This window comes from Cetorhinus maximus, chromosome 23 (assembly GCF_964194155.1).
Source record: "Cetorhinus maximus chromosome 23, sCetMax3.hap1.1, whole genome shotgun sequence".
In the NCBI taxonomy this organism is placed as follows: domain Eukaryota; kingdom Metazoa; phylum Chordata; class Chondrichthyes; order Lamniformes; family Cetorhinidae; genus Cetorhinus; species Cetorhinus maximus.
In genome coordinates, this window is record NC_135901.1 from 47,796,157 (window position 1) to 47,807,742 (window position 11,586).

The 11,586-nt window shown below is 43.1% G+C and overlaps 1 protein-coding gene and 1 long non-coding RNA gene across 2 annotated transcripts in view; both read left to right on the plus strand.

Annotated features, from left to right (window-relative positions):
- Positions 1-11,586, plus strand: part of LOC144698301 (uncharacterized) — a 290,571-nt gene that overhangs the window by 31,438 nt on the left and 247,547 nt on the right. The window lies entirely within an intron of this gene.
- LOC144698530 (uncharacterized) lies at positions 9,972-10,693 on the plus strand. Its single transcript, XM_078570465.1, has one exon. It carries the CDS (start codon positions 9,992-9,994, stop codon positions 10,691-10,693), a length of 702 nt encoding a protein of 233 aa, XP_078426591.1. The 5' UTR covers positions 9,972-9,991.

Genomic DNA, 11,586 nt, shown 5'->3' on the forward strand with positions numbered 1-11,586 from the left:
GAGAAACATCGTTTTATTTCAGGTCTGCAACATTTCATCAGAACTGCGCTGCATCTGAACTGTTAATTCTGCCTCTCAATCCAAAGATGCTGCCAGATGTGGTCAGGGAACTCAAGAATAAAAAGGAAGTCCCTTTTGAGGAATCGAATCCGAGGAGAATGAAGGGTGAACTGTCCAACTGAACAGAGATAGGCAAAGCACCTTTCCCTTCTTTAAGATGCTGGAACATTGACTCTAATGTTATCAGTGAAAATAACTGATCTGAGACATTGAAAGGATTCTCGTTACTGCACATCAGGAATTCAAACCTAATATCGGCTTCAGGACAATCAGAATACTTGGTAACAGACAAGACACCGAAATGCTCGAAGGGAGACGGCACTGGGTGTAGGAGAGCTGGTTCCCAGTGATATGGATGTGTCTGCAGTGGGTAGGATCAGACTGTTTCCATGTATCCACAATGAATGTCCCCCTTTCGGTTAACAGCCGAACGCGCTGACCAATTTCGCCACAGAGACTAATGAAAGCATTATTGGCAATTCCTAACTTTAGCAAACTGCCTTCAGAATTAATTATCAGTTAAATGAAATAAAAATCATTCAATCATTTCCACGTTTCTTATTTCAGTTCGTTTGCAAACACTCACTAAATTTGCAATATGAAATTGAACAATAATTGGCCAAGTTGGTGACATCCTTGTTTTCGGGGTGTTTGCCTCTCCTTTGCCCTCTGTCACTCTCAGTGTATGTGTTTGTGTGTGTTCCTCTGTCTATGTCAATATAGTTCAGTTCCCCGAGGGGTTGAACACATTTGTCCCATCACAAACTTTATTCACATTAGTTGTGCAGTTTCATATCAAAATGTCACAAAGAAAAATATCAGGATGGAAGATGCACGAGGAGTTTGCAATGTTTGGAAGGAGGTGCAGTTAAAAAAGTGGAAGATTCAGCGAGAAGTTTTCTTCTCCTTTAACACGAGAGTTGGAACCAGATCTGGGAGATATTTGTGCCGGTGGAAACAATGAAAGCTCCCCTATTACCTCTATATTTTGCCTTACACCATCATCCCGACAGTTGGTGCTATGCAACCGATCACAACCCTTCCCTCATTCCATATCTTCACCTCTGTATTTGGTTTTGACCTGTTGCACGGATGACATTAACGGCACTGATGCAATACTCCACTGATTCTGGCAGAGCTTTTATGCGTTTTGAGGTTTTAATCAGCTAAATTTTTAGCAATTTGCACGAGGGCGATAAATCACTGTTCCCTGACCGGGAATCGAACCCAGGCAGCGGTGAAAGTGCCAAATGCTGACCACTAGACCACCAGGGAAGATGCCTGTATCTTCTATTTTCATTTCAGGCCTCTTTCACCAGAGGGACGTTTCTCCCACAAAATGACACGTTTATGTAAAACACAAACAACATTCATTGTCACACAGTTCAGGGTGACATTGGGTCCTTAAGCGACAAAAGAAAAAAAGAAATTGCAACCTCTCCTGTTACCCAGCGAGTTCCAACAGTAATGATTTTTTCTGAGGATCAATTTCAAATACAATTTAACAAATAATCAACCATGTACCATTGCACATTCCAAATCTATGACGTTATTGGATTCAAATAAACCCATTAATTATTCTCTCTTCCTCAGCTCTCCAGTGAGTAAGACAGGGAAAAGCAGCAATATCCGGGCCCGCACTCACCTGCTGCCAGTTTAAAAGTACGTTTACTTTGCTCAGTGTTTATTCTGTGAAATTATGAAGAGAGAACATAACGTGGTTGTAGGATACTGTGTTCAGTTAATGTTCCACAGTAAACAGGAACAACTCAACCACTTGACAACGTTTCTGCCCCGGATTCCAACCAGGGCGCCTTTATTGTGCAAGGCGAATGTGATAACCACTACACCACAGAAACACAGCAGGAGACAGTACCCCATACCCCTGATTACAATGCAGTCCTGCAGTAGCACTTTGGGTCTTTGATTTGAAGAAAGGGATTTCAGCTATTCTCATTAGGAATGCTGGAGACAGACTGATCAACAATGTCATCATCAAATGGTACAACATGTTGGAAAATCATTCGATCATCATATCTATCCAAACCCGGGGCACAGCGGTAAGCGCACTGAATCCTAACCACTGAACCGACCTGTGCCAGCTTCTGTTGTGAAGAGGAACTAATTAGTCTCAATTTACTTCTCTCTTTTCATAAACATGATGCTTATCCACTTCAGGTAGTTGTCCAATTCACTTTCGAAGAAGCAGTTTCTGCAGAATCCATGCACAATTTGCCTTAATTAAAATAGTTTCTCTGACCCCATGACATAATGAGTTGGACTTAGGTTCCTGATACTGGTTTTGATATAATTATTACTTACTTACACAATTTATTTCATACTGAATTTATATGAGACGTTTATTCTGATTCAGCATGTCCTTATTATTTCTGAGTTTATATCGACATTCTCAATACGTTTCCTCTTCAACCTGCCAACCGAGTCTGTTACAGAACAGAGATAAAAACAAACATACCTGGAAAAACTCAGCAGGTCTGGCAGCATTTGCAGAGAGGAACATGGTTAACGTTTCGAGTCCGTATGACTCTATCAGAACTCAGGGTTAAATAATTGTTACAGATTGTCCCTCTTCATAGAACAGGGATAAATGATTGTTACAGATATCCAAAGGTCCGGTTCGATCACATGCTTAAACAGATAGTTTAATTGGTTTAAAATAATTTAGATCTGGGAATGGAATCTCATACAGGATACGTATTTATCTTGGAAACAGGAAAGCGAGTCACTGTGCAATACAAATTCCAATGGTGCTCATTTTGAGATTTGGTGAATGCTAGCAGATGTACGGGAATGAAGGAACATGGAAGTCAGGCAGGAAAAACACATGGGAGAGTTTGGAAGGTTTTTGACTTCATTTGATCAATAATTTATTCTGGAGGCACCGAAAGGTAAGAAAAGGAAGCAGCGCAGTTGGCAGGATTTAAACATACGTGGGAAGATTCCCAATGGGTTTCGAATCCAACCTTATCCACTCGGCCACAGCAATGAGCCTTCAACGAGTATTCATGTAGTTCATATAAAATCTTGGGATGGCTACAGCAGAGGAAGAGGACATTCGGCCAGATTGATTCCACATCACCCTGCAAATTTTACTACCTTGTTCTTCCGACCAAAGTAAAGCACTGCAAACGTCAGTGCCCGGAAAACCAACCCTGATGCATTTGCTCAGGTGAGGAACCAGCTGGAGCTTTCAATATTGGTTTTCTTAACTCCGAGTTTCCAATTAGGAATTGGACAATAACTTCAAAGCAAGAAAAAACAGGGTTAAGAAGAAAGAGAAGGAAATTGAGATGAATTAGAAAGCTCTTTGTACAAAAGGGACATAGACACGATGCGTGGATGTTGGTGGATGTATGTTGTGCCATTTGATGATGACATTGTTGATCAGTCTGTCTCCAGCATTCCTAATGAGAACAGCCGAATTCCATTTCTTCAAAACAAAGACCCAAAGTGCTGCTGCATGACGTCACCGTTTAACATTCCAGACAGCTCCATTGGGCTCTTTACAGAGCAGGGTTTATCGAGGCGAGTGGGGTCATATTCGCTTCACATGTGATAGCGCAGCAGTTTGAAACCTGGCAAGAGCATTATCCAAGCGTGTTTATTTAAGTGTGAGTGGAAGTGCAATCATTTACCTTTGTTGTAAATATAAACATCCTGCTGACTAAGATTTTTACCTTTTGTGATTTTAACCGAATTAATTATCATTTCAATAGAAGAAAACCCATCCAAATACACATGTATTTTCTGATTTACATTCAGGAAATTTGCTTTTGGAAATCGAACAAAAACTGAGCCAAGTTAGTGACATCCTTGCTTTCTGCACCCCTGTCTCCCCTTAGGCCTCTGTCACTCTCGGTGCATATCTCTGTGTGTGTTCCTCTGCGATTGTCAATGTGGTTCAGTTCCCTGAGGGGTGAAAGCGATTTTAAAATCACAAATTTTATTTACATTAGTTGTGCAACTTCATGTTAAAAAGTTGCAGAGAGAAGCAGCAGCGTAAAAGATAAAAGAGGAGATTGGCCCTTTCTATGTGTGCCTTACAACAACAACTTATATTTATAAAGCACGTTTAACGTAATGAAACGTCACAAGGCGTTCCCCATGATCATTATATAACAAAGTGTGACACCGAGCCACATATCCAGTCAGATGACTAAAAGCTCCGTCAAAGGTGGAAGCTTTAAGAACTGTCTTAAAGGGGGAAAGTATCGATTTCATGTTCCAGCTAACAGCAATGGTTCTACTCACTGGTGAAGAAGTCATCTGTATTCAATCTAAACAGACCATTTGGTCGGAGCAAGTTGTCTCTGGTGGAAAAGATCTGAAATGAAAATAAAAACATGTCAACAGCAGCCTCCATAAGTCAAGTTTGAAGCCATATTGATAGTTTCCCTCGTGGCACAGTGACTATGATTCGACACTTTCATTGGACCAACAGCAATTATGTTGGAGGCTTTTGGAAATTGAAAGTTGCACATGAGCAGCTTGTGGGACTATTTCACCTCACTGTCAATTTCATGTTCCAGCTCACAGCAACCGTTGTTTTCATTGGCTGAAGAAGTCGTTTTTTACTGAACCTAAACCTCAACTGAAATGAAAAAAAGTGCAAAAGCTATAGATAAGCCAAGCCGAAAGTGCATTGGACAGCTTGTATGGTGGTCTAGTGGTTAGGATTCGACGCTGTCATGATTCAATTCCCAGTCAGGGAATGAAGGTTTATTGATCTTGTGAAGTTGTTAAAACGATTTCTTGGAAACATTTAACAGCTCCACCGGAATCAGTGGAGTGAGGTTTGAAGCTTTGCCTCAGCTGCAAATCTTACACTTGAGAACAAATACAGTGAAAAGCTTTAGAAAGTTGGTGTGACTTTTATTTGTGACTCACTAACTTGGGTATTCTGTAAATGCTGCTCGGAGGTTTAATGACTGGGATATAATGTACCTGCCTTTCCTTGAGCCTGTGCTCTGTGTATGGGGAGGTTTGGCCCGGGTTGATTTTCTGCTTTTCCCTGTCTCACTCACTGTGGAGCTGAGGAAGAGAGATTAATTGATGGGCTTGTTTGAATCCAATAATTTCCTAGATTTTTAACGGGTTCGATGAAGCTATTTAGTAGGTTCAAATCTTTTCTCATTATATGTGTTTGTGTGTTTGCTTTTTGTGTGGGAGTCCACTGGATAACAGTAGATCTGGCACCATTTTGGGGATATTATTTTGCAGCCCAAGTACCCAGTGACAATGCGGAACTGTGTGATAATGAACACAGATGGAGAGAAAACAGTAACAACTTCGCCTCTGGATGGTCTTGAATCACCGACCTTTCGATAAACAGGCAAACACGCTGACCAATTGCGTCACAGAGACTTATGAAAGGTCAGCCTACAAGGTATCCCAACCAGGGTAAGGTGAGTCAAATCTTCAGGTTGCCGCTACCCAGATGACTATCATTCTCTATCAGTTTTATTCTTTCAAAATAAAGGGTGGGGCACTCATTGTGGATACATGGAAACAGTCTGATCCCACCCACTGCTGACACATCCATGTCTCTGGGAACCAGCTCTCCTACAACCGATGCCGTCTTCCCTTAAAGCCTTCCCGTGTATTGTCTGTTACCAAATATTCTGATTGTCCCAAAGCCAATATTCGGTTTGAATTCCTGATGTGCGGTAAAGAGAATCCTTTCAATGCCTCAGATCAGTTAATTTCACCGATAACATCAGAGTCAATGTTCCAGCGTCTTAAAGAAAGGAAAGATGCCTTGACTGTCTCTGGTCAGTCGGGCATTTCACCCTTCATTTTCCTCGAATTCCATTCCTCAGAGGGATTTTCCTTTTCTTCTTGAGTTCCCTGACTACACCTGGCAGCATCTTTGGATTGAGAGACAAAATTAACAGTTCAGATGCAGTGCAGTTCTGATGAAAGGTTACAGGCCTGAAATGAAAAACATGTTTATCTCTCCACAGATGCTAACAGATTTGCTGAGAATTCCAGTATTTTCTGTTTTTATTTCAGATAGCCAGCACCTGCAGTATTTTGAGTTTCTGTAACTCCTTAGTGAAACATATGAGATCCTGAGGGGACTTGACAGGGTTAATGTGGAGACGATGTTGCCTCTTGTGGAACAATCTAGAACTAGAGATTACTGTTTAAAAATAAAGGGTCACCGATTTAAAACGGAGCTGAAGCAAAGTTCTTTTTCTCTCAGAGGGCCGTGAGTCTTTGGAACTCCCTTCCTGAAAAGATTGTGGAAGCAAAGTCTTTGAATATTTTTAAAACAGAGGTGGATATATTCTTGGTAAGCGAGGGGGTGATAGATTCTCGGGGGTAGGCACGATATAGATTTTGGGTTACTTTCAGATCAGCCACGATCTTATAGAATGGTGGAGCAGGCTTGAGGGGCCGGATGGCCTACTCCTGCTCCTTGTTCTTATGGACGAACCCATTACCAGTAGATTTCGAGATCCATGTCTGAGCTGAAAACATATAGGTAAACTCAAACTGTAAACAGACCATTCACCAGCTGTAAATGGAAAGGGATTCACTCATCATCTCTTTTACCGACACAGCAACACAGTCTCACTGGTGCGAGGCCATTCAGATACTTCATGAATGCAAAGGGCTTTATTCAGTTTGCCCACATGTTAACACACCAACTTGAAAAGTTCAAAGAGTTTGATCCACAGTCAGGGCATTGCTACTGGCAAGAGGCATTTAATGTTCCATGTTTGGCAGCGAAAAAAATGCATCAGCTCAACCCAACTGCTGAGACTCCAGTGAGTTCAGGTCTAGCTGTAGGGCTTTGTTCTGTTGTTCATTATGTCCAGGAGAGAATTATGGTGGAGACCAGACAAATTTGGTCACTGCATAGATTAATTCAAGAATTTTATATCTTGCCCCCTTGGCATCGTATTCTGATTACAGGACATATGTTTCTGTTGCATATTATCACCTTTGAATGGCGGGGTAGTCACCCAGCATTCACTGCGGGGCAGAATGTGCCCTATCCTTATTACAGCAGCTGCCTGCAAATGCGTATTACCCTGCGTGTGTGTCTGTATGTGCGTGTGTGTGTTTAGAGCATGCGCATTACGTCTGTTGCACGAGCATGCGCAGTACTGGTCTGTGAGTGAAGCTGCTCAGAGTGGTTGAGAGAATGTCGAGTGGAGCAAACTAACAGAGTTAGTGGGTGTGTGAGGAGGAATGGAGCCAGCGGAGTGGGCAGGGAGGCTTCATAAAGACACAATTCAGACCGCAGACCCCAAATAACAAGGTACCGGTCTTGTGTTTGCAGAGAACGGGCCGAAAAATTCTGGAATTCTCCCTTCGCCAGGCCCGGGGCAACGGCCGCCATCTTTATAGGGGGCAATGTGCAGCAGGGCGCATGCGCGGTTATCCTGGCCCAGGTTGCAGGAGGAGAGAATGTTGTGCATTTCTATCCTGGACTGACAGATGGATTTTGGAAACTCCTTTTACAGGGGGTTAGAAGGGGAGAATTTACACACGGCAAATTCAAACCAAGAGAAACGTTTGGCCTTTCAGAATTTCTGTCCTGGACTGACAGTGATGGATCTTGTGAACTCTATTTACAGGATGTTAGAAGACGAGGGGAGACGAGAAACTCAAACCAAACATCACATCAAAATCTGAAAGTCACTTGATTCATCAGGACCTGAATATCATCAGCCTTTGAATGTAAGCATTGAGTTCCAGGTCACTGCCAGTCACTGGGTAAAAAATCTCTCCCTCACATCCCCCTTGTGGATCTTGCCTAAAATCTTAAATCTCTGTCCCTTAATCCTTTCATAGTCAGCTAATGGGAAAAGCTTTCATTTAACTACCTTTCATAATCCTGTATACCTCTATAAAATCTCCCCTCAATCTCCTTTACACCAAAGAGGAAAACCCCAGTTTCTCGAACTTAACCTTACAATTAAAATCCCTCATCCCTCGAACCATTCTGGCAAATCTGCTCTGCAGCCTCTCAAGGACCCTCCCATCCTTCATGAAGTGTGTTGATCACTGGTTTGCACAGACCCAGATGTTCTGTGTTTGTGTCTGTGGCATCATCACACATCGACAATTACACGGTGACATCATCCCGCTCCCTGGGTATTTCCTCAACTGGGAGATTTTTCTTTGACTCCAGTGTTTCTGATATCTTTCCAGCTGCAGACTGCAACAGGGGAGTTTAAAGTTGGAACGAGTGAAATAGTTTCAGAGGTTAATATTTTTGAGTATTCATCTACAATTGAGACCTTTAGTGCTGTGCTGTGTTATCTGTGAGAGTTCAATGGCTGGTGTCACTCCTCCACTATGGATCTGAATCCATGTTCACCTATTGCCCTGTTTTACCTCTGCCATTCCTGACCACCTCTCTGCCATTGTCTAAACTCCCCTTCCTCCCATACTGGGTGTGTTTTAACTAGGTTTCGTACTCTACTGTAACTTCTGCCAACTCTGTCTAAATGAGGTTTCCACTGCTGCCCACCCACTGAACATGTGCTGCTGGCTTCCCAGCTTTATCTTCCCACAGTATCTTTCATAGTCAGGAATTGTTTTTCCTGTGCTATCGTCAATTTCTCTCCCACTCTGAGCTTATATTGACTATCACATACTGTCCACCCTGAAACGTTAATTAATTAATTCTATTGTGTGACAGAACTCCAAGGTGTTTCACAGGAGTGTTAGAAAGCAACATTTGACACCAAGCCACATGAAGAGATATCAGGGCAGATGAAAAAATGTTTACTAAAAGAGGTAGATTTTAAGGAGTATCTTAAAGGAGGAAAGAGAGGTTTAGGGGGGAAATTCCAGAGCCTGTGGCCTTGGCAGCTGAAGGGGGAGACACCAAAGGTGGAGCAGTTAAAATCAGGAATGCTGATGAGGTCGGAATTAGAGAAGTGTAGATACCTTGGAGGGTTGTGAGGCTGGAGGAGATTACAGAGGTAGGGAAGGAAAGACCTTGCACGAATTTAAACTAAGGATGAGAAATTTAAAATTGAAGTTCTCCTTAACCCAGAGCCTTTGTAAGTCAGTGAGTACAGGGGTGATGGGTGAACAAGACTTGGTGCGAGTAAGCAGAGTTCTGGATTACAGGGGTGCTGAATGTGGGAGGCCAGCCAGGAGTTGAGTCTAGAGGGAACAAAGGAATTAGCAATTACATAAAGGGATATGGGGATAGTGTGGGGAAAAAGACATTGATCGGATTGAACGGTGGAGCAGGTTTGACGGGCTGAATGGCCTACTCCTATTCCTATCAACAGTCTGGTTCAGTCTCAGTCAGTCAGGGAGAGGGATGGAGTCAGTGTCTAGGGAGTGGATTTTTTAGCTAGGACTGAAGACAATGGCTTCAGTCTTCCCAGTAATTAAATGGAGGAACTTTCTGCTCATCAAATACTGGATGACAGACAAGTCAGGATGGTGTGTGACTTGCAGGGGAACTTGGAGGTGATGGTGTTCACATACATCTACCCTGGTCCTTCCGGGGGGTGGAGGTTGAGGTTTCTGGAAATTTTGTCAAATTCTTGTTGTGTTGTAGATATACCTTCACCCCCTGCCTCTCTCACCTCTCTCCACCCTTGTAGGCCAGAGTCTTGTGTAGGCCCAGACTGGGTGGCAGGTTCCCTTCCCTGAAGGACATTAGTGAACCAGTTGGGTTTTTATGACAATCCAGCAGTTTTCATGGTCACTTTTTCCTAGTGCCGGCCTCACAAATTCCCAGATTCATTCAGCTCAATTTCACAACCTGCCTTTGTGTTTTTGTGGGTTCTCTCTCACTCCCTTTTTTCTGTTTTAAATCAATTTCACAGAAGGGGAGGATTTATCATCAGGAAACTGAAACCAAACATCACTTCAAAATTTGATGGAGTCGCCCAATTTATCGTAACCTGAATATCATTGGATTTTAAACATGGAGGGAAAAAGCACCGTTCACAGTGGGGAGAAACCGTACACGTGCTCTGTGTGTGGACAAGGCTTCAGCCGATCATCTGACCTGTCAAAACATAAACGCAGTCACAACGGGGAGAAACCGTGGAAATGTGGAGACTGTGGGAAGGGATTTAATTACCCTTCCCTGCTGGAAATACATCGGCGCAGTCACACTAGAGAGAGGCCGTTCACCTGCTCCAAGTGTTCGAAGGGATTCACTCGGTTGTCCCACCTGTTGACTCACAAGCGAGTTCACACTGGGGAGAGACCTTTCACCTGCTCTGAGTGTGGGAAGGGATTTACGGATTCATCCAACCTGCTGACACACCAGCGAGTTCACACTGAGGAGAGACCTTTTAAATGTCCAGACTGTGGGAAGTGCTACATAAGTTCTGGGAATCTGCTGTCCCATCAACGTCTTCACACTGACGAGAGACCGTTCAGGTTCTCTCAGTGCGGGACTGGGTTCAGGTGGTCATCTCACCTCACTGAACACCAGCGCAGTCACACTGGGGAGAGGCCATTCACCTGCTCAGAATGTGGGAAGGAATTCACTCAGTCATCCCATCTGCTGACACACCAGCGAGTTCACACTGGGGAGAGACCATTCACCTGCTCCAAGTGTGGGAAGGGATTCACTCCGTCATCCCACCTGCTGAGACACCAACGGGTTAACAAGTAACTACAGTGATTGGATGTTGTTGTGAAATTCCATCCAGGACTCACCATGTTCATTTGGGGCTGTTTCTGCTGATGTTAATAAACTACAGCCCAGTTATAGGGGTTGATATTCTGGATAAAAGTCAAATAAATCAGCTTTGTGTTCAACTCACCGTGTGTCAAATCTTTTTAAGATTTCTAACACAAGTTAGTTCCTTTTGAAGGGCTCTCCCTCTCCCCGTCTCCTCCATCGTCACCTCCAACAACAAGTGTGAGGAGTTCATGGAGCTTCTTTGTCACTAAGATTGGGACAATCCGATCATCTGCCTCTGCTGCTTCCCTCCCTTCCACTATCCCACCGGGACAAACTGTCTCTAAAGTTTCCTCTTGTCTGAGCCCTGAAACCACATCTTTCTCCAGTTTCTCTCCCATCTCCCCTCATTCTTCCTAAACAAAAGATAGAGACCTATTCCTATAATATTCAACGCATTTCTGAAGGTTTTATAAGGTTATTAGACAATGATTTCTTACAGATCTCCCCACCATGAAAAGGGAAAATCCTTATTGACTTCTCACAACTGATTTCTGACTAGCCTCACTATTTCTAAGCTCCGAGCTTGTTTTCCTAATTTCTTGATGACAAACCGTAGATAACATACTAAAGCTACTAGAATGATCAGAATCAGCAACACAAACCCTTGAGCTGCCACCAAGAATAAATGTCAAAACTTTTCGACTAAAATGTGATAACTATCGACTGAGATTCATCCTCCCCACCTGCTGATCATCTCTCTCAATTCGACATTTTTGGAATGTTGTAAATACATCTGGTTCAACAAAAGTTCATGCACGGTTTTTAAAGATTCTCCAGCTCTCTGTTCACCTGCATCCACCTTTTGGATATTTTCTAAATCC

Bases quoted from the DNA above. Each gene is read 5' to 3' on its own strand.
- LOC144698530 (XM_078570465.1), top strand. From the start codon at position 9,992: ATGGAGGGAAAAAGCACCGTTCACAGTGGGGAGAAACCGTACACGTGC.